The sequence below is a fragment of the Neovison vison genome, chromosome 14 (genome assembly GCF_020171115.1).
Source record: "Neovison vison isolate M4711 chromosome 14, ASM_NN_V1, whole genome shotgun sequence".
NCBI lineage: Eukaryota > Metazoa > Chordata > Mammalia > Carnivora > Mustelidae > Neogale > Neogale vison.
In genome coordinates this window covers 3,447,890-3,475,067 of record NC_058104.1, presented here as the reverse complement: position 1 = coordinate 3,475,067, position 27,178 = coordinate 3,447,890, and the positions used below count along the sequence as shown (strand labels likewise).

Genomic DNA, 27,178 nt, shown 5'->3' with positions numbered 1-27,178 from the left:
TCTTTTGCAGGATGTGCAGAACAAGTTAAAGGAATCAGCTCAGTGTGTTGGAGATGAATTCATGAACTGTAAGCTGGCTCCCCGGGCCAAGGTACTTCTCTCGTCGTGATGCGCACCCTCCAGTCCTGGCAGTGACCACTTGACCCGTTCTTGCTCTCTCGCTTCCACCACATGCCGGGGATGGCGCTGAGGCCCGCCGCCGGGTTTTCTCTTCGGCTCTCCTTTCACCTGCTCCAACGCACAGCACGTGACCTGCCCATCTCACAGATGGGGAGACGGCCCCGAGAGGCTGCCAGGATCCCAGACCCGCCGAGCAGCCGACCCGGATGGGGCTGAATGCGGTCTGGCTTCAGAGCCCCCAGCTCTCCTGCCACTTCTGAGGCTTTTTTGTGGTCTAGGTGGACTCCTGCCGGGTCACCAGGCTCTCCGATTTCAGGGGGTATGGGATTGTTGCGTTGGTTTAGTATAAAATCTGGCAAATCTGTTTTGTCTCTAAAAAGAATTAAGGTGGCTACTGGGTAGCTTTTTCCTTTTCCTTTTTAAACTGCTTCTCCATGCAGAAATATGGACTCTTATCTTTGTTTCATTTACTAAGGTTTCTGTTTTCTAAGCATTATGTAGTTAACGTTATTAACGCTAACGAGTAGTTAACCATAAAGCTGGTAAAAAGTGCCCCTTGAGGGAAGAGTGCGGCCCCTAAAGTCAGGATTCATCCACGTCACTTCGAGCTTGAAGTTTATCATTGGAGCACATTCTGGCAGGACCTCCGGTTGGATCCGCTTTCGGTTTATGCTAGTATCGCCGTTTCCTGGGGTCACTCACCTTGGTGTTTGTGGTGTATGTGTGATCATGCTTTCTGTTTCTTTTTTGGACAACGAGGGAGGCCCGAGGAGGCCCCCACATGGCCTGGTGTCTGAGCTGACGAGCTGCTCCGTTGGAGGGCTTTGTCCCTCTCTTGAAGGGCGTCGTCTCTGGAAGGCCCCTCCCAGCCTGTAATCCACAGCCTTGCTATCCTCCCTGCCAGGACTTCCTCCCGGCCGACATCCAGACTCAGTTTGCTGTCAGCCGGGAACTCATTCGGAACATCTACAACAGCTTCCACAAGCTTCGAGATCGGGCCGAGCGGATCGCGTCCAGGGCCATCGACAATGCTGCTGACCTTCTCATATTCGGGAAGGAGCTGAGGCAGGTGCCCCACCCAGTTCTGCAGGGCAGTCGGGGGAGGGATCTGCAGCACACGGGGCAGAAGGTGTTTTACCATAGCCCTGCCAGTTCTGACCTGTTTCACTTTTAGAAGGTGAAGGAGAGGGTTGGGGAAATGGATCATGGAATTTAGCAGAAAAAAAAAATGGGGGAATTTAGGCAGGGAAGCGTGGATCGCTGAACACACAAGCCTGTGCTACATAGGTGACACCGTGTTTTCCCTGCTGTCAGGGCTAGACTGGAAAAGGACACCAGACTGTTCGTGCTCCTCTGGGTGGAGGGGTGGTGGGACAGGCAGCCAGGACCGCGCCCTCCTCAGTCTACACACCTCCGCCTCCCAAACCCTCGTGTGCACACCTGTCCCCTGGGTGGGTGGGGGTGCTTGCTGACCAGGACTGGTTCAGGAGGCCTGGGGGGGTGCGGCTGAGGTCCTGCCTTTCTGGCAGATGCTCAGGTGGCCCTGGGGACCCCTTTTCATGGAGTAGAGGGTGCCCTGGGATGACACGTCAGGCTGAATGGCCAGCTCGGCTCCCAGTCCTTGAGTGTCTTGTCTCCTCTGTTTCTTGTTCCCTTAGTGCTTTGGGGTCTGACACGACCCCACTGCCATCCTGGGCTTCTCTGAACAGCAGCACATGGGGGTCCCTTAAACAGGCGCTGAAAGGCCTGTCCGTGGAATTTGCCCTGCTTGCTGACAAAGCTGCCCAGCAGGTGAGTGAACTTTTTCTCCTTGGCGCCTGTTCCAACAGCCCTTGCCTTGGGAACGGACGCCGGCATGGCTTCCTATGCAGACTTCGAAGTCCTGAGTCCAGAGCGAGTGGGTGCTGGCTGGTCTCAGTAGGAACCGCACGTCACCACCTGTTCTGAGGGCCTCCCCATGAGCCCTTGACACTCTGAAGAGGGTTGCCTGTGACAAAGACAGACTGGGTTCTGGCCCTTTGAGAGTTGACTTTGCTGAGATGAGAAGTTGTAAGCTGTCCTTGAAAACATAATCTAGGACTTCCCCGGATGCTTCTGGGTGGACCAGGTGCTTCCCACTTGGCTGTGCTAGTCAGCAAGTACTCGGTTCCTGGATAACTTACTAGGACAGTTAGTAAGCTCTAGTAGCCCAAGAGAGCCCACCTGCGTTTCCCCTAGAGACCCAGTTAGCCTCGGGAAATGCTTCTGCCACACTCGTAGGGGCCGTGTGGTTCTTGGGGATCGATGCCAAGGTCCGGAGGTTACTGACAGATGGAGAGGCTCATCCGCGTGCGTTTATGCTGTAAAACCGCTCAGTGACTCTGAGGGTGAGCGTTGGCAGCCTGGTTCTTGGGGAGATGGACTTTAGGCTGGTAGTAGATGGTTTCAAATAGATGAAAACGGTGTACTTGTGAAGGGCCTTGCTGCCTGTGTGATGCTTGAAGCTCCTTAGTAGTGGGCCAGAGGACATAGGGACAGCAGCAGACCCTTCGACTGTGAAGCTGGGTGATTTTCAGGCTCGAGGTGAGGCCCTCGGGCCCAGGATGTCTCTGAGTGCCGAAAAGGAGATTTGATTTCATTGCTGGTATGGAAAGTCCTGGGTTTTCTTTGGGTTCTGGTGCCTGTGTGTTCCCGTTAGAAACTGAGTGCAGGGTGTTGTTGGCATTTCTTAGAATTGACGCTGGGCCCGGTCCCTGTCCAGGCCTGCCAGGGGCCCACATGTGCACCGCGGGAGGACCGGCGTTGTGCTGTTGGAGGTGCAGCTGCGGAGAGAGGAGGCCTGCTCTGCGCTCGGCCACTGTCCTGTGCTGGGCCTGCGCTCGGGTTCCGTTGCTCCCTGGGCCTGTTTCCCTGTCTGGGAGATGCAAGGGTAGAAGAGGTCATTCAGACACTTTTTATGGAGCCTGCTGGACTTTACTCAAAGCTCACTTTAAAATCTAAAATGGAAGCTGTCCTGTTGCTAGGACCTAGGTCCTGGGCCCACATAGCTCCCAGTTCAATGGGTAGCCTCATGCTGGGGTGGGGGAACGCGTAGGGGTGTGCCATGAATCCCCAGGCATCATGCAGAACAGAAACTCCTCTAACTCTGTCATCTCCAGTGTTTTCCAGCTGAGATTTGGATGCTGTGTTTCTGCCTTTGAAGAGGGAGAGAGGGTTCAGGCTTCTGATGTGGTTCAAGTTCATAGTTTGAACCTCTCCCCCTCCCCCTGCCCCCAAGCTCTCAGATTCTCTGATAGCTCTGGGATGCTGCTTTGAAATGTGATGTCTGAGGAAGTGCCACTTCCTGACTATTCCTCGTGATTTTCATGTTGGAGTGAAATTAATACAGTTTTAATGTGAAACTGGATCAAACGACCGTCAGGACTTTTCACCCAGCACGGCTCAGGTTCTGTTCACTCTCACTGCATGAGGATGGACATCCGAGGGCTGGTTTTCCTAACTCTGTTTCCACATACCCTAGTTTTATTCTTCCCAGACCTGTTAGGGGCCCCAGGTTGCTGTATCCCAGTGGGACAATGGAGACTCCCAGTGGGCTGTATTTTTCCACACTGATGGGATGGTGGTTTGGGGTCTTGTGTGGCGTTGGACTGAGAATTGGGACCTAGCCAGTGACGTGAGCAGGAATGGCCCCTCAGCTGCTAGGCCGGGGAACCTCCATCCTCCTGTGCCCCTCCACCCTGTCAGGAGGGAGCAGGGTGCCTGTGGACCTCTGGTGTTTTCCTTTCCGAGTTTAAAAAACCTGGAACATGCCTGTTATTTTCCTGTGACTTTTATTGGCTAGTCTTGGCTTTAGGTGTGGGAATGAGTGGCCTGGAACCTCTGAGCTCAGCAGGTGTGAGTCCTGGTTCCCCTGACTTGGTGGCAGAACCTGGGCAGGAGCCCCTGGCTCCCAGGGCAGTGCTTGTAACCTGGTCAGACTTGTCCTCCTCATTTTCCCCATTCTCTGTCTTTTGGCTGTACCCTCTAGACACATGGTCTGATGTGTGGTTTCTGAGATGAGCTTTTCATGCCATTGCTGGAGCCCTGGAGGTTGTGAAAGGGGCTCATTTCTCTGAGGAGCCCACACTGTACCTGGGAGAGGTGAGGTTCTCACCATACACCTGAGAGAGGCACTTGGTGAATGACTAGGAGGTGTTCAACAAAACACCCAGGCAAGATGCTCAGCAAACACCCGGGTGAGGTGCTCGACAAACACCCAGGTGAGGTGCTCGGCAAGTGCTGGTGGCTGAGGGCCATGAGCTGTGCTAGAGCCCTTCAGGACATGTGGCTGTGAGCACAGTGTTAGTAGGGAGGGTTCCCAGGAAGCCAACCCAGCCCCAACTGTACTTGGGTGTCAAACAGTGAGCACAAGTGGGCAGATGATCTTGGGAACTGAGGCCGTAGTTTTCATCTAGCTGCAGGGTTCTGTGGCTTCCCTGCCTTGTGTTGGGGGTCTGTCATGTGGGAAGGGGGCTCTTCTGCAGAGCTGGCTGTGGCTGCTGGAGGTGTGGAGAGCCAGCTCAGGCCTACGGATAGGTCTGTGGGTCCTGTGGTGCTCGGAGTGGTCACCCACCCTTGTTTTCTAGGGCAAACAGGAAGAGAATGACGTGGTGGAGAAATTGAACCTCTTCTTGGATTTGCTGCAGTCGTATAAAGTGAGTCTGGTCTCTCATGGTCTCTCATGGGTGTGACTCCTGAGGATGAAGGGCCGCGAACCCAGGGCTGTGGAGGGAAGATGGGCTGTGGCAGTCTGGCCAGTGTTACTGCTCCTTGGAGGGTTCTGTAGGTGCTCTGGGCTGTGGCCCCCCGTAGGTGTGCAGACAGTCCTCTGGCTTCCCTTGGTCTGAGAGTGGCAGCTGTGTGTGCACGCATGCGTGTGAGCATATACGTATGCCTGTGTGTATGTATGTGTGGATGTATCCATGTGCATGAACTGTGTTTGTGTATTTGTGTGTGTATGAGGGTGTGCACGAGTGTATGCATGTGCTTGTGTGAACGTGTATACATTTGTGTTTATGTATGAGTGTGTATAGGTGTGAGTATGGGTATGTTTGTGTGCACATGTGTATGTATGAGTGTATATGCATGCATGTGACCGTGTGCACGTGTACGCATATGTAGGCATCTGTGTGCACACGTGCATGTGTATGAGCATGGGTGCACCTGGGGATACACACACATCCATGCACACACGTGCATATGCGTGTGCATGTGACTGCGCAGGCACATGTGTACATGTAGGCATGTGAGCGTGTGTGTTTGCGGATGCGTGTGTGTGTGTGACTGTTGTAGCTCCCACCTGTAACTGGGGCTGGTCTGGTGCTGAGGGAGCTTGTCTCTTCCTTGGGCTGAGGTTCTGGGCAGTCCGACTCTGGCTCTGTGCAGAGCTGGCTTTCGGACTGGGGTGGTGTTGGTGATGGGCTAGAGTGTCTGTGAAGCAGAGAATCCTTCGTGCTGAGGGTATATATTCGTGCCCAGTACTTTGAGGAAGGTTCCAGAAGGAATCTCTCCATTAAGATGGATGGTAGTCAGATCACCTTGAGATCACAGCACTGTCATTCTGTGGCCAGTGTTTCCCACAGGATTCCTGACTGGGGCTATTTCAGGGCCCCTGGGAAATGCCAGTGTATCTTTTGGAGACGGGCCTTTCTGTTACTGGAGGGACATGGGCTTCCTGTCACTGGGCAGTGGGAAAGTCGGCGGTCCACCTTCCATTGTCCCTGTCCATTTTCCCTTGTGGACAGGACCTTTTTTTGTGGGTTTTTAGTTTGTGGTGCTGATGTGTGCTGCAGCCCATCCTGGTTTGACCCTGGGCCTGTCACCTGAGCGGCTCTGTTCCACGAACACTTGCTGAGCGTGGAGTGAGTGGGCGTGGTGTGAGCGGTTTCCGAAGAGGAAGGGGCTCATGCATGAACAGCACGGACTTTGGAGCGTGTGTCTCCTCCATAGTTCCCCTTTCCACGCTGCCTCTCATGGAGGGAGGGTGGCTCTGGGGCCCTTCTGGCCGGTGGTTGAGCGCAGCTGCCCCTCCCCGCAGGACCTGTGCGAGCGGCACGAGAAGGGCGTGCTGCATAAGCACCAGCGTGCCCTGCACAAGTACAGCCTGATGAAGAGGCAGATGCTGAGCGCTGCTGTGCAGAGCCGTGAGCCCGAGTCGGTGGAGCAGCTGGAGTCCCGCATCGTCGAGGTGGTTCTCGCATGGGGGATCGGGTGGCCTGTGAGCAGGCCTGACGGGGCCACTGCACGCCCGCCTGGCTGGACCCTGGAGCGGTACTTTGGTCCCTGGCTCCGGGCTTCCAGAGTGCTTCTGCCTGGGGCCGCCATAGCCGGCGATATAGCGGGCGCCGGGGGGCGCTGGGGTGGGCAGGTGGCCCCGCAGTGTCCCGAGCAGTGCCTCCAGGATGCCTGGTTGGGGCAAGTGGCTTGGAGTTTGCCTCGGTGGTGCTGCGGGGAAGGGGTGGTGGCCGTGGGCTCGGGGCGGGGTTGGCGGCTCCTTGTGTCCGCGGGGCCGGGAGCAAGGGTAACTTGTGTGTGCAGCAGGAGAACGCCATCCAGACCATGGAGCTGCGGAGCTACTTCTCCCTGTACTGCCTGCACCAGGAGACGCAGCTGGTCCACGCGTACCTGCCTCTCACCTCCCACATCCTCGGGGCCTTTGTCAACTCACAGATCCAAGGGCACAAGGAGGTGGGTCTCCCCGCACCTGCCTGGGCTCTGCCTGGGAGCCTGGCACTTGTGAAGCTCGCCTCGCGAACTGCCAGGGAAGGGCCGCGAGCTGGGGAGCACCGGGACCTGGAAACAGGTCCTGGTCACAGCTGCTGTCTTACACGTACCCTGAACAGCAGTGGCAGAGTTGTCCCCTTGATTCATGGGGTTGGGGGGGTGCAGCGTGAGACCATGAAGGAAGCAGCATTCCTCCTCTCCTGGAGGACTTTTGGAGTTGGGTAAAGCACAGCATCCCCAGAATTGAGACAAGAGATGGGACCATCAGGCAGAGAGGGCAAGGGGTTGGTACAGACCCCGGTTCATGTCCTCTGGGTGGTGGCTCCTGAATTGCTTGGAACAGGTGCTCTGTCTGGAGACTTGGCAAGGTCTGTGGCTGCCTGCCTGGCCCCATGACTCAGCTGTGCCATTTACCCTCTGTGGCAAGTTTCCATTCCAAAACATGGTATGTGCTGTGCGCCTCCAAGATCGGCGTGGGATGTGGAGGGCCATAGGGTGCAAGCGTCTGGGACTGCTGTGTCCCTGTCCATGGGCGAGGGTCCTGATGCAGCGGCCAGAGAGGAAGGGGCTTGTCCCCTCTGGGGGAAGTCCGCATGGGGGAGTGGGCTCCAAGCCTCCCTCCTCCCTGGGCTGCCGGTAGCTGCTCCTCAACCCGGATACCGGAGTGTGAGCTGGTGGCTGCCGCACATCTGACTCCCACACCCACGTTTGTTGTGTGTTCCTCTGGTGGAGCCCTCATGTGCAACCCACCACCCTGGGGGGCCGGTGCCGGCAGAGTGGTCAAGGTGGCAGACTCCACCTTCTGGCCTGCGTGCAGGGCGTGTGATTCCCTCCAGTTTCGGCGTCCCTGGTGGAGGAAGGGGCGAAGATGGCGAGGGAAGGGCCAGTGGCCCCCTGGTCTGGCAGTGCTGGGGGAGGTGGCACAGGGTACCACATGGGCCGTGCTGGGGCTCCTCGTGGGTTTTACAGAGAGCCGTCTGCCGGGGCGTGTAGCCAGCTCGTGGCCTTTCTCATCCCGCCGTGCTCCCTCTCGTCCTCCAGATGAGCAAGGTGTGGAACGACCTGCAGCCCAAGCTCAGCTGCCTCTTCGCGGGACCCAGCAGCTCCCTGCTCCCACCGGGGCCCCTGCAGGACGGCAGGTCTTCTCACTAGTGCCAGAGGCCTGGGGCAGGAGCTCCGGTGGCCTCACTAAAACCTCTTTCCAAATGGTGTGTCCCTCTTTTGAATTCCCTTCAGACAGCGGCTGCCCCCGCCCACCACAGGGTCCCCAGTGTTGGGCTGATATCCGCGCCTGGTGGGGGAGGGGTTGGAAAGTAGGGCGGAAGCCACAGGGATCTGCTCAACTGCCCCTGACCACCCCCCGCCCCCACCTGCCACACTGTGCCTGTGAGTCTGGCTGGGAGAAGCTGAGGGTCCCTGGAATGGTTTTCTCCGATCCCCAGAGGGCAGGGCGGCGGGATAGTTTCCATGTGGCAGGTGCTTGGGGGCCATGTGCAGGGTCCCCCAGGGGCTTAGAGCAGTTGGGAGGGTCTGGATGAGCTGGCCCCACAGAGGGCAGGACTGTCCCTGTCGGATGAGAGGTGGCTGTATCGGGCACATCCCTGGAGGCCAGCAGGACATCTTGGGAAGTTGTGGGCATGGCAGTGTGAGTGTGTGTGGGGTGGGGACTCGGGGGGGGGGGCACTGGGCGCACAGACGGTGTTGATTTCCAGGAGACAAGCCTGGGGGAGTGCTGTGGGGGCCGTGGCTTAGTCTCTGGGGAAAGTGTCCTGTGTCTCTACCTGCGTGTACACTCACTCTCTAACCCGTGTATGCCCAGCAGTTTGCAGTGCTGGAGACAAGGTGAACTGTTGCTTCTGTTTGTCCCAGTGCAGCAATGGCTCTGTTCTCTCGGCTGCCTGGATGCCCCTCTCTTTGCAGACTGCACCTCGAGCCTGGAGGCTGGAAGGGCACAGGAAGGCCGGCGGGTGGGGGCAGTGTCCTAGCTGGCCTTGGCAGGAGGGGGCCATGTTGCCATGGCTGACCAGCTTTAAACTGACCTCATTTGCTCTGGGTGCTCAGACCCTTGCTTCTAGCCTCCCTCTGCATGTACAGGCCCAGAGGGCATCTGTTCAGGAGTCTGGGGTTCCTGTGTGTCGAGGTCCTGGGTGTTTCCTGTTAGGAATCCCTTCTGTGTCCGCAGGCAGGGTGCATCCTTCAAGGTCTGCAGCCCTCTGAGCTCACTGTCCTTGGCCCCGAGTGGGGCTGGAGGTTCTGACCTCACGGCAGGATTCCTGAGATTCACGCCTTCTGGGGGTGCGTGCAGACGTGCAGGGCTTCTCTTGGGTCTTGTCTGCCTGTGTGTCTGCACACGGCGTGGGGACCGAGGGTGACTTCTGTACCCGCAGGCATGTGGGTTTCCCCGAGGACACTGTGCATACCGCAGTCTGGGGGAACGTGTCCTTTTGGTCTGGCCGGACAACCGTGTCAGGTGGGGACTCGGGCCCACCCCACACATGGGTTCTGCCTGTGCTGGCAGAGCAGCTGTGGGGGTGTGTGGGATGGTGGTGGTAAGCCAGTTGTGCCCCACCCAGCCTGTGGCCTTGTGAGGGTGGCTTGTGCCTTCCTGGGCTCTGAGGGAGCAGGGCAGTGTGCCTGCAGAGCCCAGCACGTCAGGAGCTGCTTTGGTTACTGGCCTGTTTCTGGGTGGTGCTTGCGTTCTCACCCCCACTGTAGAAATGGGTTCTCAGGTGCTGTGTGTGGGTCTGTGCGGTCCTGAGGGCTGCTCCCACGGCCTTGTGTACACTTGAGCCATAAAGCAGGAGCCTTAAGTCTCCTGTTCTGTCCCTACCAGCTGTTGCTCACCCGCACATGCCCTGGCCGTGGCTGGCGAGGGACGGGCCACCCCAGGACCGTGGAGACACCCTGAGCAGGCCTTGCCTCGCACGTGCTGGGCAGCAGCGTGAAGGCGGGAGGGCTGGTGCAGGGAGGGCCTCCTCACCCAGGTCCGAGGAGATTTCCAGCTCCAGAGCCTTGCAGTGTGCTTTCTGAAGAGGACTTGCAGACGACTGTGTTCCTGCCGTGGAAGCTGGGAGCCACTCTGGCCTGCTGCTCTTGGCTGGAGGGGGGTTTCTGGCCCAAGCCCTCCCTCCCCCAGGTCCTGCAGAGACGTCAACAGATAAGACTTGCTGGGGGTGGGGTGGGGGAGTCACGTCCTCCTGGTGCCCTCAGCTGGGGACAGTAGAGGCCACCTTTGGTCCCGCACACAGCCTCCATGGGCCCCTGTGCCTGGGCTGTTGTGCTCAGTGATGTCCTGGGAGGCCTATGCTGCCCAGGAGAGTGGGATGGCCTTGTCGTCCATGGCCTGCACAGTCGGATGGCACTGGCCAGAGCCCTGCTCTGCACTCTGGCAAGGCTGGAGTGGAACCCTGCCCAGGACCTTCCAGCCTGGACCTCGCTCACTTGCTGTGGCCTGCAGATGTGTGGCAGGAGCAGAAGACGCAGGCTCTGATGTGGGTGCGCGTGGGGCCGCATGGACTGGTGCTGGGTTGCTTCTGTCCCCCCTCGGGGAGGCAGTTTGCTGTGCGGAGCACTTTATGAGGCTGTGGGGGTCAGTGATTACTATACCCAGTAAACTGGAATCGTTCACAAACGGCCTACATTCCGAGATTTTTACGTAAGAACGAAAAACCATTAAACCTGTTGATGACAGTTGGTAAAGTTGTGCATTCTCTGCCTTCCCCCTTCCTGGCTGTCAGAGATGTGGACGGCCTCTGGTGAATTAGACCAGGGTTTTAGCCCTGGGCCACGACTGCCTCAGTTTCCCTGTGACGTCAGGGTGGTGAGTAAGGAGGATACAGCTTCTCGCCCATGCAGGTCCCAACAAGAACCTGTGGCATGGCACAAGGCAGCGCCCGGCCCTCCAGCTGTCCTCTCTGCCCCAGGCCGTGGTCATGGCTCGCCGTCTGGCAGCTTCCTGAGGATGGACCTGGGTTGGCCGTACCAGGGTCTGCAAGGAGTGTGGAAAAGGCAAAGGGTCTTTATTTTCACCTCCACCCACTTCACCCCACCCCTGCCTTGGGGCTCTGAGCAGTTGATGAGGGTCCTGCAGCCCGCAGGGGCCAGGGTTCTCCTTCCTTTACAGCTTGTCCACCTCGCGGAGCGTGTAGTCCAGGATGGTGTTGGGACCCTGGAACTTGAAGTACCCCTGGAATTTCTTCTTCTGAAGCAGAAGGGGAAACCAGTAGCTGTCATCGGGCCACATGTCCGCAAAGGGGATCTGGTCTAGCTGGAACCACTGAGGGCGCATTTCTGTAGCGGGTGGAAAGGAGAGAGAGCGCGCGCGTGTTCCACCTGGGCTGCAACTGCCCATCAGTGAGCAATCCCCACGCACATCTCTGAGGAACTGGACACGCTCTGGGGTTCAGTCCTCCCAGCTGTGTCCCTGTGTGGAAGAGGAACAGGGCTTAGAGTTGGGTGCTGGCGCAGCGCCTGCCTCCCGGGACCTGGACCTGGCTTCCCCTTGCCCGCCGGGGTAGGGAGAAGGGACGGACTCCCACACTCACCGTCGCTCTCCATGGGCGTCCCCTGGACACTCTCTGTGCAGAAAACGTGCACGTCCATCAGCTCAGGCTCACCCACGAACTCAAACACGATGTGGCCCACCTTGTGCAGCGTGTTCACAGTCAGACCACTCTCCTCCTGTAGCTCCCTGCAGGTGGGGTTGGTGGCTGTTACAGCAGGCGCTGGGGGGATGAGGAGGAGCAGGGGGGTGGGGGTGTGTGTGCAACCGGAACATGCGAGCACTTCCTGACCTGGCGGGACTTGACAGTTAGTCTGGGGACTGTTTAAATCCTGATTCTGTTTAGAGGTTCTGGTTCAGGGCAGACAGGTCTGCCCACGAGCCACGGGGCAGCCCAGACCTGGCCGAGCTCAGCTGCTTGGGGGCCATGGGGGGCGGGCGGCAGAACTGGGTCCCTCCCACTCTGTCCAGCTCCTGCTGTTCCTGTGGGCTGGCAACAGCCACGAAGATGCTTTCTGCAGGCCATAGGCTCCAGGCACCTGGGTCTGGAACCCGAAGATCCTTCTGCTCATGCCCATGCTCCAAAAGCACAGGATCACACAGGTTTCCGTGGTCTCCCAAGGAGGCACCCCCAACTCTCCAGCTGGCTCCCCCGCAGCTGATCACAGGGGACCCACTCCCCACCCTAGCACAAGTGTGAGTCACGACAGCAGAACCAGGCTGCCCCCGAATGTTCTGATGCTGGCCTGTTTCACACTATCCCCAGACCACATGTTCGCGGCAGACAGTGTGGCCAGCACCCCTGGACACCTCCCCAGATGGAGCACTTGTGACCAGTACTGTGTAATCTCTGGGCTGTCTCCCTCATGTATGCCTTTACACGCTTGCAGACATGATGCATGTGCTTGTGCGCACGGATCTCACGCGGGAGCAGAGCAGCCCCCACACTTCCCGAAGCTTGGCCAGTTTCCCAACCAGTGCAGGTCACTAGATGGTAACAGTGGCCGGCTGACCGGTTATAAGGCCCCAGCGAGGAGTCGCTTTGCATGCACGCCTTGAACCGCTCACGTCCGCCTGGCTAGTGGCTCCACTGCCTCCTTCACTCGTGGTCCAGCAGCCAGCGCTTCCTGGACGCTCCATACTCTGGAGCCCTGTGGGCTCTCCAGGCTGTGGCAGCAGTGGGGCTCTGTCTGTTCCTTCTTGCGGGAATCTCGGTTTCCTCCTGCCCTGAATTTATTTGTTTCTGTAAGTGTTCTCATTATGCCTGACCGTTTAGAGTTGTGTGTGATGAAGGTTGTTTATTTTCCTTAGCTTTGAGCTCTGGGTTCTGTTAGGGACACAATGCATAATTGCTTCCTGTACTGGAATGAGAAGCCAGGGAAGTTGCTTTGCTCATTAAACACAGACACACACACGTGGGGTCTCAGTGGTCCGATTCCAACAGACACCTTCCTCCGTGCGGCACCCACCCCGAGCTCCCGGGAAGGCCTGTGGGGGCGTCATGGCAGCTGGCTGCCACTGCGGACCAGGCCTGAGTGGTTCTGAAAGCTGGAATTCGTTCACGGCCACGGCTAATTAAAATTAGACTTGACCTAAAAAAGAACATGTGTCTTCACTTGGGGGTGCAAATAGCTCCCCAATTCAAAGTCCTGGCTCCCCACCGGGCATCCCCCAGCACTCGGGCAGCAGGCTGGTGGGCCTCATTTTGAAGAACCTCACCTAGTGATTTTGTGTTTTGACTAGTTTTGGTTAAATCTTCCCCGAATACACAGCAGTGCATGAAATATCAATAACCTCACTTCACAGGCTGGGATAATTAGCGGGGATGACAGTTTCAGTTTTGCTAGAGTGTCGGATTGTATGCTCAGCTCTCCAGATGGCAGAGAACAGGGTGAGTCATGCGTTAAACAAAATGACAGCAGCCAACTCTCTGGGTGGGTGTGAGGGTCCCCGTAGCCCCTCCTGAGGTTCTCTGAACATGGTGCTCTGCCATCATGCTGGGGGCGTCTGGTATGATGGCCAGAGAGATGGGACCTCTCCACCCAGAGAGATTGGCCCCCTCCAGGGCCCAAACCTGACTCTGACGGGCCCCAGGTCCCCAAGTGCCTGGAACCTACACCCCTCCCCCAAAGAATGCTGCATCTTTACTGCTCACACAGCTTCTCCCCCAGGGATGATGGCTTATGTGGCCACCCCAGGTCTGTGGTGAGGAGACCTGTGCCCTGCTCTGGGATCCGTAAGGGCATAAGGGGAGCATGGTGGACAAGGCACGGGCCAGACTCCCTGCAGAGGCCATCCCCACTCACTTCCCTGCCAACAGCCCAGACAGCCGTCATGGCCCAGGGTTGATGCTGGAGTTGGTCATTCCTGTGGCCTGTGGGGCCCTGAGCACTAAAAATGGACTAGAGCGCCAGCAAGCCCCTCCCTCTCAACCCACAGGGGTAGGGGCACAATTCTCCATTGTCAGAGAGGTCCTGACGTCTGGCTCTATCCTGGGCACTGGGCTGGTACCCCAGTGGCCCTGGGGAGAGGAGCGGGGGCTCCTGGAGAGGGCGCCTCAGAGCTGACCCCAAGTCCAGGAGCCAGTGTGGGGCCGTGCAGCCCGCTGGGTGGACTGTGTGGGGCCAGACTTCTTCCTTCAGCCTCAGGGTAGGACTGCCGCTGCTTTCGTGAAGAATGTCTCTGGCACCATGGCCCGGCCCTCTGCTTCTGAGCGTGGGAACCATGCCTGCTCCGTGGCCATGGAGGATGTCCTCCAGGGGGAGCAGGTCCTCCAGGGGGAGCATGCTGCCTGCAGGGGCACGATGTGCCCTTGTGGACACCAGGGGGCAGCTGGGAAGAAGCGCCCTCCAGGGTCCCTTTAGAACATGGCTGTGAGTGAGCCTGACAATAAAAAGTTCGCTGGCTCCATGAGGGATATAATCTCTGGTGAGGCCAAGAGAGAGCGACAAGTTCAGGGCCACAAGGTGGCCCTACCAGCGGCCTCTGTGGTCAAGCGAGTGTCTGGAGGGCAGACCCCAGGGCCCAGCACAGCAGCTCAGTTACCCATCTGGCTGCGGACACCTCTGTGTGGCACTGGGTACAGTGGCACAGGAAATGGACATCATGCTCCATGTCATGTCTGCCCTGTGATTATGCCAGAGGGGGGCTGCAGGCAGTGGAAGACGTGGTCTCCTTAACAGAAGATGCTGTGGCAGCCGGACATCGGGATGGATGAATCTCGATCTCTGTCTTACACTGCACCCCAAAATCCATTCCAAGATGGAGCGGCGGCTATCTAACACTCCTGAACATTCCAGAAGAAAACTTAGGGCAATGTCTCCTTAAGCTTGGGATAGGCAAAGATTTCTTTAAAAGAATGTAGAAATGCTGCCTTGTAAAGAAAAAGCTGTAGCCGGGATCCCATTAAGAGACTTGCGCTCATCGAAGTACCATTAAGAACAAAGAGGCAAGCCACGAGAGGAGACTGGCAGGGGGCTGCATGTGGCTGCGGGAAGACTGTGAGCCGGAGGGCATCTCGACAGAACGGCCGAACACAGAACAGCAAAGAGAACAAAGATCGGAAAAAACTGAACAAAATATCCAGGGTGTGGGACAGCCAGGAAACAGGAACCACGCGTAACGGGAACACCGGCGGGAGGAGAGAGAGAAGGACAAGAAGACATGACTCGGAATGTTCTCGAATTAATGTCAGACACCAAAGTACAGGTCCTGGATCTCAGCAGACCCAATATGATGAATGTCAGACACGTTACCTTCAAAGTGTAATAAATCAAAGATGAAGAAAAGACCCAGGGCGCCTGGGGGCTCAGTTGGCTGAGTGCCTGACTCTTGATTTCAGCTCAGGTCATGATCTCAGGGTTCTGGGACTGAACCCTGCATTGGGCTCCTTGCTCGGTGTGGAGTCTGCTTGGGATTTTCTCTCTCCCTCTGCCTCTCTCCCCACTCACATACACACCCTCTAAGATAAAGCAAATAAATAAAATCTAAAAAAAATTAAAAATTAAAAAAAAAAAAAAGTCCTGAAAGGAGCCAGAGGCAGAAAGCACCTGCCCCAGAGAGGAACAGGGTAGGACTCACCTCTGACTCCTGAGACGCAGGGTGGGCAAGGCGGGAAGTAGGCCAGCTAGAGTTCGGAGAAGAAACAAAACCCACCAGCAACCCACCAGGTGAAATACAGAATTTCTTAAAGAAAAATGGAGGGACTCTATTACCAGCACACTTGCCTGCTAAGAAATACAAGAACAAATTCTTAGAAGGAAAGGGATAGATCAGACCTCGCATCTGCACAGAGAATGCAAGAGCGTGGAAGGAGTAGGTGAAGTCAAGATGAGACAGTTTAATTTTTTTAAAAAGATTTTATTCATTTGAGAGAGAGAAAGCAAGAGACTGAGAGCATGAGCTGGGGAGGCGGGGCAGAGGCAGAAGCCGGCTCCCGGCTGGGTAGGGAGCCTGACATGGGATTCTATCCCAGGACCCAGAGATCATGACCTGAGCCAAAGGCAGATGCTTAGCTTAACCGCTGAAAGGTCTGAGCCACCCAGGCTCCCCAAGGTGAAACAGTTTTAACTCTTAACTGATGTTAACAGGTAACCATTTGCTCAAAGTAACAGGATGTATCTCCTTCTACCCTGTGTGTGCGCCACCCACATGCCTACATAAAGGGAACGGCTGGGGGCTGGAATTGGGATGTCTGTTATCAGGAGGCAGGCAAACTGCCCATGGGACGGGATAGCCCCTGGATTAGCTGTAAATTCTGGGGCAAGTAGCAGAACAGTCACATTAAGGAGAGCTGACCTGCTAAAAAAAGAGATGGATGGACTCCTAGAAGGTGCGCAGTTAACACCACAAAACCAAGAAAAGGAGAGGAAGACAAAAACAGGAACTCAGAACAAGGGTTCAGATATGAACCCAACCGTAGGAGTCTCCACTTGGAACATCAGTGGACCACATGCTCCCGTGGAAGGCAGATGGTCGGAGGGGATCAGAAAACAAGACCACCTGTCTGCACGGAACCACGTGGATAGAAAGATTACAAGCATGAAGGATAAAACGATAAAGATTAGAAAATACAGATCAAAAGTAAGTGGAAAAAACATACCATGTGAACTAATGAAAGCAGAAATATCCGTCTGGATTTCAGGCGTCGGGAATAACGATGGGTATTATGTGTGGGTAAAGCGGCTGCTTCTCCACGATACAATCTTTAACATGCATGCATGTGCCTCAAAAGAGAGTCAAACGACAGCAGGCAAAAACTAACAACTCCAAGGAGAAATAGATGAATCCACCATCCTCGTGCGACACTTCAAGCAGGAAATCAGTAAGGATGTGGAAGTGTATAAAGAACTACAAATCCTTAAGAGTAAGACAGGCAGGGGCGCCTGGGTGGCTCAGTGGGTTAAGCCTCTGCCTTTGGCTCAGATCATGATCTCAGGGTCCCGCGTCTGGCTCTCTGTTCAGCGGGGGACCTGTCCCCCCCACCCCCGGCTGCCTCTCTGTCTGCCTACTTGTGATCTCTCTCTGCCAAAAAAAAAAAAAAAGACAGGCAACCCAATTTTTAAAAAATGGGCAAAAGACTGAGGCAGACAGTTCACAAAGACCAGACATCCAAGTGGCCCACGGACACGGAGCAGGCGCACCAGTTCAAGCCCTTGGGGCAAACACAAGTTCATGGAGACCTGGGTCCCTCCAGAGCAGCTGAAATCAGAGAAAGTGCCTGTTGCTGATTGGGAGGGAGAGGAGCTCTTGCACCTCTGGCGGAGCTCCTGCTCCGGGTCGTCAGCAGGACCCGGGGCTCTGCATGCCCTGCCCTGGGGAGCAGCCACCAGGAAAGCTGACATGGCACGGGTAACCTGGGACTGGTGGCTGCCACCCGGGAACAGCCAGGGGCCATGCACAGGACAGAGACGGCGGACACGGCTGGTGTGTGAGCTGCAGAAATGCACATGGGCACTGCGTGGCACACACCAGGGCGCACATGGGTCACTGCACTCTTGGGACATTTTAGAACAGACCGAATCTTCGACTGTGACAGAGGCCAGTGGACAGGTGGCCCTTTCCATCTCCTGATCGCTGTGCTGGCCACATGATGGGCCCATTTCTCAAGTGTTCCTGGTGAAGATGGGTGTAGGCGGACTTCAGGACCAGTGTGGTTCATGGAGCCTTGGGGTGTGGGGATGGCAGGGAAAGGAATCATTAGCTGTGAGGGTCAGTGGGGTCACCTGCCGAGATGGGAAGTTTGTGGTGGGCGGGCAGCCAGGCGAGGAGGGAGGACAAGCTGGGGGTATCTAAGGGACAGTGGCGGGAGAAGGGTGTGGCTGGACCCCGTGGGGCTCTAGGGGTGACACAGGAGGTTGGTTTAATGGTACCGGACGCTTTAAAGGGACCTCACACATGAGTGCGAGACAGAGACCCCGATGCAGTTTCAGGAAGGCTGCCTGGGGGTCGTGTGGAGAATGGACTCAGGAGGGAGAGGGCAGAGCAGGGAGTCCAGGTGAGAAGGGGAGGTCTGGGTGTGACAGCAGCGGGAGGCCGACCGAGAGGGATTCAAATTCCATCCCGGGACAGAGAGCATGTCCTGCTTCATCTCCAGGACACATTTCCTGCCTGATCCCACACCTGCCCTGCAGGAAGGCCACCATCACACTCAGTACTGAGGATCTGGGGTGAGTGAGGCTTTCTTACGTATGTGTCTCGATCAGGAAATGCGGCACATAGAGAGGGCAGAAGGGAAAGGCCCTAAGAAATCAGAGGCCTGGTAGTTTGCTTGCTTGTCTCCAGGACGGCAGAGAATGGAGGTGAAGCTGTCTGTACTCCACGAGGCTCACGGTGCACACCTCTGCATGGTCCTGCCCCTCCAGCCTCTGGGGATCTGTGGGTACTACTTTCCACCTGCCACCTGCTCGGACCAAACGTCAGGTCCTTTGGGAATTTTCCCTTTTGCCTGGTTATCTGCCCAGGTTCTTTATTCTGGATGCCCCAGACTACTGGGTGTCCACTAGGCCCACTCTCCACACACGTCCTCATGAACCCGGCAGCCAGGCTAGATGAGAGCTCGGCAGGGTGGGTCGGGACCTGTTCCCGTGTCCTGACACTGAGCAGAGCCCTAAAGATTGGTGACCCAGTGAACAGTCTCAGCAGAACACAGACATTTGGGTGGTTGGCAGAACAGACCACTGGCACCCCCTACTTGTCCATATTCCATGCCATTTCTTCCGCAGCCCAGCCCACCTCCGGGGCAGCTCACAGGCCCAGATGCCAGAGTGTCAGCAGACTGGGCTCTGTCCCTGCTGTGCCGTCCCCAGGCAGGATCGGTCACATGGCCTCGCACTTGCCAAGACCAATGACACCCTGCAGTGCGCTGGGTCCTGGGCCCACGATGGGGAGGTGCACGCCGTGGACAGTGCAGTCATGGCTTTTCACATCGGGCTGGGGGCCAGCCATGCACTGTGAAGTCTGCTTGGTGACCCGCGATCAAAGGAAGAACAGGACAGGACATGTGTTCATGCCCCGTTATGTGGTGGGAGCACTGCTGCTCAGGGGTTGTCATATTTAGAAAACCCTGAACTCAAGAACCACCGGGCTATAGTGTCTGCAGCCTTCTTCCCTTCCAGGAGCCTCACTGGTATGCATGTGGGGTTCTGTTCCCTGCCCAGGGAAAGCAGCCTTAGTTAAGGTTGCCAGCTTTCTTCAAAATAACATCCTAATGGTGAAGGCTTGTGTAATGCTTGGTGACATTTACACACAATTTCATTTTATCTGCACATGCTTATGAGGAGAAAGAAGGGCAAAGGCTTGAAATCGGAGAGCTGTGTGATCGCAGACAAGCTGCTTGGCCTCTCTGGGCTTTGCTTCCCGCCCTTGGGAAGTGTTGAGGATTAAGGGAGTGTGTGCATGTGCTTGAAAAGGCTGTGACAGAAAGGCTAGTCATTGGCTCCCCTGAACAGACCACGACATTCAGAGATGGACCAGCCCCATAGCTAGAAGAAGCTGCAGCCTTAAGCCACTCCCAGAGACCCAAACAACACAGAGCACATACCCGGCATATGCCGCCCTTCCACACCCTTTGCAGGAGAGGCAGGAGATGTTCCTGTCATTCCCATTCTGCAGATGAAAGAACGGAGGCCCAAGGGCTCGGTCAGGAGCTCCAGCCTATCCCCTCGGGAGCTGGTGGTGTGGTCAGGCCCACCCTTCCCTCACCTTTTGGCCCCATCCTCAATGGTCTCTCCATCTTGAACTTTGCCCCCGAAGCCATTCCAGCGGCCAACCCCGAAGCCTCTCTTCTTCATGCCCAAGAGCACTCGCTGAGGCTGCAGCACCAGCACCAAGGTGTAGAGCCTGGAAGAGCCCATGGTCCCCTGGAGAGCCCCTGAGGAAGGCAAGAGGGCTGGATCAGCCTGACCTGGGTGCAGATGGGGTGCGATGGAGGCCAGAGCCCGGGTGAAATGGGAATGTGCCGTGGAAGGGAGGGAGGGGAAGCCTGCTAAGTCATCTTCCAGCCCTCCCCCACATGCTCACCTCTGAACAAGTGGGCTTCCGGGCTAGAAAGACGCTTGGCCCTGCGAAGCCAGCAGCAACAGTGGCCAGGCCCCCAGCATGAGGTGACCTTGTCAACCCCTCCTCCGCCTGAGCACAGAAGCTGGAAGGCGGTCCACCCCCCGGGTGCCAACATCACCATGCAGGTTAGCCCGTGGCCTTTTCACCAGTGGGCTCTTCTTCTGGCCTATGGGGATCTGCCTTCTGCCCCTCAGCAGTAGCTGACCTGCAGAGTCCCAGGGAGTGCGTAGCTCCTGAAGGCACAGAGCCCCCCCAGGAAGGCTGGTTCACCCTCCAGCCTGTGACAACCACTGCTGCTCTGGGATCTTGTACTGGAACCACAAGGGGCCCCCTTCTGCTCTAGCAGGGGAGCACGGTCCTGAGGAAAACTCCCAGGGTGAAGTCTGGGTGACTGCTGGAGATATGGTGGAGAGCCAAGAGCAGGTCCCCTGTCCATGCAGCCCCAGTGCAGCCTGGGGCCCACTGAACACAAGTCTCGCCCCCTGGGGTCCACGCTGGATGAGGAGCAGGAGTAGGGATCCTTCTGGGAAGTTCCCATGTCCCCCAAGGCACTTTCAGCTGGGTCTGGCGTTGGGGGTGGGTCTCTATGCCTGCATACTTTGTCGTGATGTTCATGAGCTCCCACCCGGAGCCCTGGCTTCCCAGTGAACTATGTTGGTAACGGAGAGGATCCTGGGAGCGTCAGCGACCACTTAGGAAGCACTCACTATGCGCGTCTCAAAAAGTAATTCATTTAACAAACCCAACGACTCCGTGAGCTAAGACTTGCTTTCTCCATTTCCAGAGGAAGAAGTGGAAGCTGAGAGGCAGAGTGGGCTCAAAGGGCAGACTCGGTGCCCCAGTCTGGGTCTAGCTCCGCTGGTGCACAGATGCCGGAAGAAGCCGCTGGGGTCCTCGGAGAGCCTACCTAAGGTCAGGGGCTGGGAGGCTGTCGCAGACGGGGCGGCCCTATCTGTTAGCCGTGGGGTCCCAGTCTAGTCACTGTAGACGGAGGCCCCTTCCCAGGGCTCTCAACGGTGATATCCGCTATCCGCAGAGCCTCAGGCCGGCCTTACACAGCGCGGGGGCTTGGGACATCAGGTCCCCGGGCTGCGAGACCGCGGCAGTCCCGGATCCACTCCTCCGACCTCTGCTCACCTGGCCCCCCCCTCCTCCCCCCAGGTCCCCGAGCCCTGCCCTCTTCTAGCCGGTCCTGCTATCACCCGGCCCCGCCCGCCCCTTCCCCTCTCCCAGGACCCCCGAGTCCCCCAAGGTTCCCGACCACTATGCCCCGCCCCCGCGCCTTCCCTTCTCCTCAGCTCACCAGACCTGGGCTCCGCTCCCGGGCTCTCCGATCCCTGCTCTTCCAACCCGCGTTCCGCGCGCGCTTTCGGAACCCGGGCGCTGCTTCCGGGGGCGTGGCCTCGGGCCGGAAGTGATGCAGCTACTTCCGGCGCGGGCGGCCGCGGCGGCTCTGCACCTATGGCTCGGTGAGTGAGATTGGAAGGTTGGTGCGGCTGTGCGCGCAGCCGGCATTTATGGAGCGCCTGTTGCAAGCGTGAGTGGAGAGGAGGAGCGGCCAGGGACGCGTCCCAGGTTCCGGCGGCAGAAATGGGGCGCGGACGCGGGCATCCCCGGCGAAGTGCCTAGGAGTGGACTTCCAATACGAAGCCAGTATTCGAGACGGCTCCCAAGGAGTGGCGGGCGGGCGGAGGGGGCAGGTGAGGGGGCGCTGCAGGTGGAGGGCGGGGAAAGAGTTGGGGGCAGGTGAGGGGGCGCTGCTGATGTAGGGTGGTGAGAGCGGTCAGGGCAGGTGAGGGGGACGGTGGAAGGTGGAGGGTGGGGAAAGAGTTGGGGGCAGGTGGGGAGACGCTGCAGGTGGAGGTGAAGCTTGCGAAGGGCACATCAGGTCTGAAGGCTGTGAGGGCTCCCACGAGTGGCCATTGTGCTGAACCCCAGACGTGGGTGGGCGCTGGAGGTCAGCTGGCAAATCTGCGGGTCCAGGTGGGTGTGACTCGTTTCCAGCCTTTCCCCCAATTGTGGAAGTTGGTTCTGGGGCCCAGGACTGCTCTGTGCTTCTCCCAGGAGACCCCTTATGCTCTTTGAAGGCAGCAGTTGCAGTTGGTGCGTCCCGATCTTGCCAGGATGCTTTGGTTGTTGAGGGGGCTTTGGCCTGGAGCCATGGGGATGATGGTAGGCTCTTTCCATCAGAAACGTGGATGCAGAATTTAGTGTGTAGGGTGGTGCTGTGAGATCACGAGGGGACTTCGGGGGAGCTCCTGGCAGTCGATAAACTGTTAAAAACTTGAACTTGCCAAAGAGACTTGGAAATGGTCCTTCACCTGGTCACACAGGTAGAGTTCAGCTGCATAAGGTGGTGTGACCAGTAAGGCCCTGTGTTGGCCTCTGCAACCATGGAGCTAAGTGAGGCCAGGGCCTGTCCTCGGGGGTTCTCTCGCAGTCCCACAGAGCCCAAGGGAAAGTTGTACTGGACGAGGAGGAGTTACTGTCGTTGGTATTAACAGTAGTATTAACCAGGGCTGGAAAAACGTTGGTTGACACAAAGTGACTATCAGTGATGTTTGAGTCTTCCTTCTGAAGTCCACGAGTGGAAGACGGTTCTTCCCTACAAGGTGACAACTGCTGTGCTGGCTTGCTTGGGTGCTGTGAGAAAGCAACCCAGGCCGGGCGGCTGGAACGGCATGGACTTCCATCTCCCAGTGCTGGGGGCTGAGGCCCAGGTCAAGCTGTGGGTGGGGCTGGTTTCTCCTGAGGCCCCTCTCCTTGGCCTGTAGATGGCTGCCTTCCCCCTGTGTCTCCACCTGCAGTCTTTCCTATGTGCACGTGTGTCCCCCCCCTTTTTTTTTAATTATTTATTTATTTGACAGAGAGAGGTCACAAGTAGGCAGAGAGGCAGAGAGAGAGGAGGAAGCAGACTTCCTACTGAGCAGAAAGCTGGATGTGGGGCTCGATCCCAGGAACCTGGGACTACGACCTGAGCTGAAGGCAGAGGCCCTAACCCACTGAGCTACTCAGGTGCCCCAAACGTGTGTCCCTTTTTTAATGAAGACACCAGTAATACTGGATTCGGACCCGTATGGTCTCATTTTAACCGAACCACCTCTTTAAAGATCATTTCTATTTTGAGGTACTGGGGTTAGGACTTTAACACATGCATTTGGGGAGGGACTTAGTTCACCCCATTCCATCTGCTTTTGGGTTGGGTAGCTTGCCAAGTATCCTCCCCTCTTGGGCCTGCAGGCACCGTCTCTAAAAACATGTGGGTTGAACCAGGGAGCCTCCTGTCCATGTGACGCCAGCCCGTTTGCTCCCTTTTTCTCCATCAGGTCCTGGAAGCTGATAGGTGCGGCCCTTCGGTGTCAAAGGTTTCATGCTGCCGGGAGTCACTGCAAGGGTCGGACCGGGGCTGAGCACCTGTGGCTGACGCGCCATTTTAAGGACCCATTCGTGAAGGCTGCGAAGGTGGAGAGTTACCGGTGCCGAAGTGCCTTCAAGCTCCTGGAGGTGGACGACAGGCACAAGATCCTGCGGCCTGGCCTCCGGGTGTTAGACTGTGGGGCGGCCCCCGGGGCATGGAGCCAGGTGGCCGTGCAGAGGGTCAACGCTGCGGGCACAGGTAAGGCCCCTGACGACCCTGGGTCAGCAGGCATGAGCCAGCTGCCCTCCACCAGAGAATTTGGGGTGGCCAAGCCACTTGGTGGCTTGTTTGGTAGTAAGAAGGGTGAGAGTAGAACACTGATGTTTTTGAAACGACGGACACGGTAGAAGGCTCTAGTGCAGGTTTAAAGCACCTTAAATCGCACCACGTTTGTGCGTACATCAGTGCGTCGGCGTGCCCCCTTCCAGAGTTTGCTTTTGCACACATAACTATATATGTATGTTTTCTTTTAAAAAAACGCTAGTATCCCACATCCACAATCTTCTTGCTGATTTGGAGCCCTAACGGAGCTGGGTTTTTTCACCTACTGATACACTGACATCTTTCTGTGACAGTACAGCTGAATCAACCCCAGGGGTTCCCAGGTCCCTGTCCTCGAAGCCCAGGGGTTCCCCACAGTCCCGCTGGGGCTGCTCCAGGAGCACCCGCCACTGGGGCTCTGGGTTTTCCGCTCCAGCTTGGCCTGAGGGACTCTGCTGTTGCCGTTTTTTATTTTAGGATATTGTCAAAGATTTTCTATATGAAAATGGCTCCCCTGGCTAATCAATGGGGATCCTATACCCTCAGTTTAGAAAACCACATTGTCCCTTCAGGTGCTTGTGCAGAGCTCCAGAGGACTGCTCTCTGGCACTGCTTGGCTAGCCTCCCCTTGGGCACCAGCGTGCCTCCCAGGTCTTCTGCTAGTGTGTGTCCCTCCCTCTCTTTCCTGCTGTAAAATCGGAGGCTGCCACCATCCCTGGCATTCTGTGAACTAGGCCGATTCACAAGGGCCGCTGTCACACGCAGAGTGAGGGCATGTGCTCGTTGTCCTACTGAAGAATGGGGTTCAGAGGAGTTTGCTGGTCTGCTGAAAGCAGAGGCTGGGAGTGCTGCTCCCTGCATTCACGTCTAAGATCCAGCCTCGTTACTGTGGATGGGATGCCTGCAGGGGCTCTAGAACAGGTGGGAAAAAATGTTTTTAGCTCAATAAATATTGCCTGAGTGAAGGAATTTGTGTCAGAGACTTCAGTTCCTTTTCCTACCACTGAGCCTACCCACAGATCCAACAAGTGACTTCAGTGCTTCCCATCCCTGTAATTGCTCTTCAGGAGAAGGATAAAGATGGCCAAGTTTAACCTACAGGAAGACCTGTGGATAAAATGATTGGGTTTCTTTTCTTCCCAGAAGTTGTGAAAATGCATCCCAAGCCATTTGTCTCTAGTGGACCCCTCCCCGCCAGGTTATAACACATGGGATATGAGATGTAGAATGTCCTCCTTTCCAGGGATGAAAATGGTATTTTCTCCTTTGAAAAATGTACTCTACAAAGTACCTGACTTCCAGTCTTTACATAAAGTAAAATACACGTTACCCTGCCGTGGAACAGCCTCTGCTAAGCAGACGGAACCAGCAAGTCTATGATGCACCCTGAACTGGTGCCCCCCGCTCCCTGTGGGTGCTGGCAGAGTGGGGGCCCTCCCTGGTGTGGGGGAGGGCCTCGGACGGGGACACCTGGGCCGTGAGTGGGAAGACCCACTTCTGGGGGCTACTGTCCCGCAGGCAGGAGGGGGTCCTGCTCGGGGCGAGTGAAACAGTGGCATCTTTATTGCGCCATGGGTGCCGCTGAAACCTGTGTGAGGGGTTTGGTTCTGTACCTTGTCTTCTGCCTGTCTCTGTACCCCTTTCTTGGCTTGTTTCTGGTAGCTTCTGCATTGAAAGCAGTTGGGTTAAGCTGGAGAGCAGACGTGTTGACTGCAGAGGTAGTAGATATATTAGTGGGTCCTGTTCTGTCCTGGCTTGTCAGAATGGCTACTCAGGTAAGACCTCTCACAGCGAGCAGGCCCCAGGAAGTAACATGACGTCCTGTGCTCTGGGACAGGTGCTCTTCTCCAGGCCCAGATTTCTCCCGTGCAGATTGAGGACTGCCTCTCCCTGCGCTATGTCTATGTAGATGGAGAGAGCTGGGGAAGGGCCTTGTGTCTACTCTCTCGAGTTTGCTCCTGTCCTTCGTCCTGACCTCCTGACCTTTTATTTCCCTTTTTCTCTTTGTATTTCTGAGGGATGGTTCAGGATGTAAATAATGGACTCACTCTCTCTTCTTTAGATCCCAGTGCTCCCGTTGGCTTTGTGCTTGGGGTTGATCTTCTTCACGTGTTCCCCCTGGAAGGAGCAACTTTCCTGTGCCCCGCTGATGTGACTGACCCAAAAACCCTCCAGAGAATCCGAGAACTGCTTCCTGGAGGGAGAGCAGATGTGATTCTGAGTGACATGGCACCCAATGCCACGGGGATCCGCAGCCTGGATCACGACAGGCTCATTGGCTTGTGCTCATCCCTTCTGGACCTCGCTCCAGATGTCCTGGAGCCTGGCGGAACATTCCTTTGCAAAACGTGGGCTGGAAGTCAGAGCCTGGCGTTACGGAAGCGACTGACAGGGCAGTTCCAGAACACCAGGGCAGTGAAACCCAGAGCCAGCAGGAAGGAGTCGGCAGAGGTGTACCTCTTGGCCACACAGTACCAAAGAGGGAAGGATTTTGCGGAGGACTGAGAGTTTCTTCCGTCATTTCTGAGCCTTGTTCACTGCAATTGTCGTCTGAGCTCTTGGCAGGAGTGTGGCAGGAGGGTGGGGAGTAGGTTCAGGGCTTGACTGGGGATGCAGGAGGCACTATAAGTGGACCTTTGTTTGAAGCCAAAAAGGTACAACAAAACAATATTCGCTGGCCGGGATGTACCATCGGAAACTGTCTCTAGGATGTGATTCGTGAGGCGGAGAGGAAAGGATGAAAGGACAGTGGCAAGGTGCTGGCAGCATACTTGGGCCTTGGTGTGACCTTCATGTAACTGTCACATCACAGAGAAAGTCTCCACCCCTGCCCCTGGACCGACTGACTGCAACAGTCAGTCTTCTCCTTGTCATTTTGCTTATATAGTGCTAAGTGTGCAGACCTCAACTTTGAAGCTGGGGATTAATCTCCACCTCTCTGGTGGATGATATGTTAATCCCATCTTCAGGTAGCGGGAGTTCCCCTGCGTTTAGGGAAGGCATTTGGTGTGAGTTACCCATGGGGTGGATGTGCTTTGTTTTGTTCCTGGAATCCTGGGGGGTCCCCAAGATTGGCAGTGGCCTGAGCAAGCAACCATGTAGTGTGTGCATCTATTTCCTTCTACTCTCTTCCAGGAACTCAATGAGGTTTTACAGAACAATGTAGACTGTGCGATTTTAATGGATTTCCATGCTTTTAAGTTTGTTTTTATAAAAAATTGGTTTCTCCAAAGCCATTTCCTGGAGGCGTGCTCATCCCTCATGAAGAGTGTATTGACTGTATCACTGATTAAATCTCAGGGATAGGGCTGCGGGAGAGCCCGGGAAGATACCCATAATCTCCACGAGGGCCTGAGATCTCAGTCCAGCACTCTGAAGTGGCTGAAGGCTGGATTTAGCATTTTTCCATTATATTTGGTGGTCAGTTATATCTGAGACTCCCCTGTCCTACCCCCAGCACTTCCCCCGTTTCCATCCTATTTCACACCCTGGGGGGGCATTGCAGATCTTCCAGACCCTGGGGGGTGTGCAGACCCTCCAGAGTCCCCCCGGGGGGGGGGGGCATGCCCTCAGACTGA

General features: G+C 56.5%; 3 protein-coding genes across 4 annotated transcripts in view; 2 read left to right on the top strand and 1 right to left on the bottom strand.

Annotated features, from left to right (window-relative positions):
- SNX8 (sorting nexin 8) overlaps positions 1-10,556 on the top strand; it is a 39,022-nt gene extending 28,466 nt beyond the window's left edge. Inside the window, exons 5-11 of the mRNA XM_044232562.1 lie at positions 11-91; positions 1,025-1,185; positions 1,779-1,911; positions 4,725-4,793; positions 6,176-6,325; positions 6,676-6,825; positions 7,903-10,556. Of these exons, the coding sequence (XP_044088497.1) occupies positions 11-91; positions 1,025-1,185; positions 1,779-1,911; positions 4,725-4,793; positions 6,176-6,325; positions 6,676-6,825; positions 7,903-8,013 (855 nt within the window). The 3' untranslated portion in view covers positions 8,014-10,556. The remainder of the gene's footprint in view (positions 1-10; positions 92-1,024; positions 1,186-1,778; positions 1,912-4,724; positions 4,794-6,175; positions 6,326-6,675; positions 6,826-7,902) is intronic.
- Positions 10,557-10,859: 303 nt separating this feature from the next.
- On the bottom strand, positions 10,860-21,298 carry NUDT1 (nudix hydrolase 1). Of its 2 annotated transcripts, none has more exons than XM_044232563.1 (4): positions 21,230-21,298; positions 19,565-19,733; positions 11,406-11,551; positions 10,860-11,151 (listed from the first exon to the last, which is right to left on the bottom strand). In XM_044232563.1, exons 2-4 carry the CDS (start codon positions 19,714-19,716, stop codon positions 10,979-10,981), a joined length of 471 nt encoding a protein of 156 aa, XP_044088498.1. In that variant the 5' UTR covers positions 19,717-19,733; positions 21,230-21,298; the 3' UTR covers positions 10,860-10,978. The 2 variants fall into 2 exon arrangements, with proteins under 2 accessions (XP_044088498.1, XP_044088499.1); XM_044232564.1 differs by having other exon boundaries at positions 21,225-21,296.
- Positions 21,299-21,362: 64 nt separating this feature from the next.
- MRM2 (mitochondrial rRNA methyltransferase 2) lies at positions 21,363-26,836 on the top strand. Its single transcript, XM_044233466.1, has 3 exons — positions 21,363-21,390; positions 23,248-23,537; positions 25,663-26,836. Exons 1-3 carry the CDS (start codon positions 21,383-21,385, stop codon positions 26,103-26,105), a joined length of 741 nt encoding a protein of 246 aa, XP_044089401.1. The 5' UTR covers positions 21,363-21,382; the 3' UTR covers positions 26,106-26,836.
- Positions 26,837-27,178: the final 342 nt, after the last annotated feature.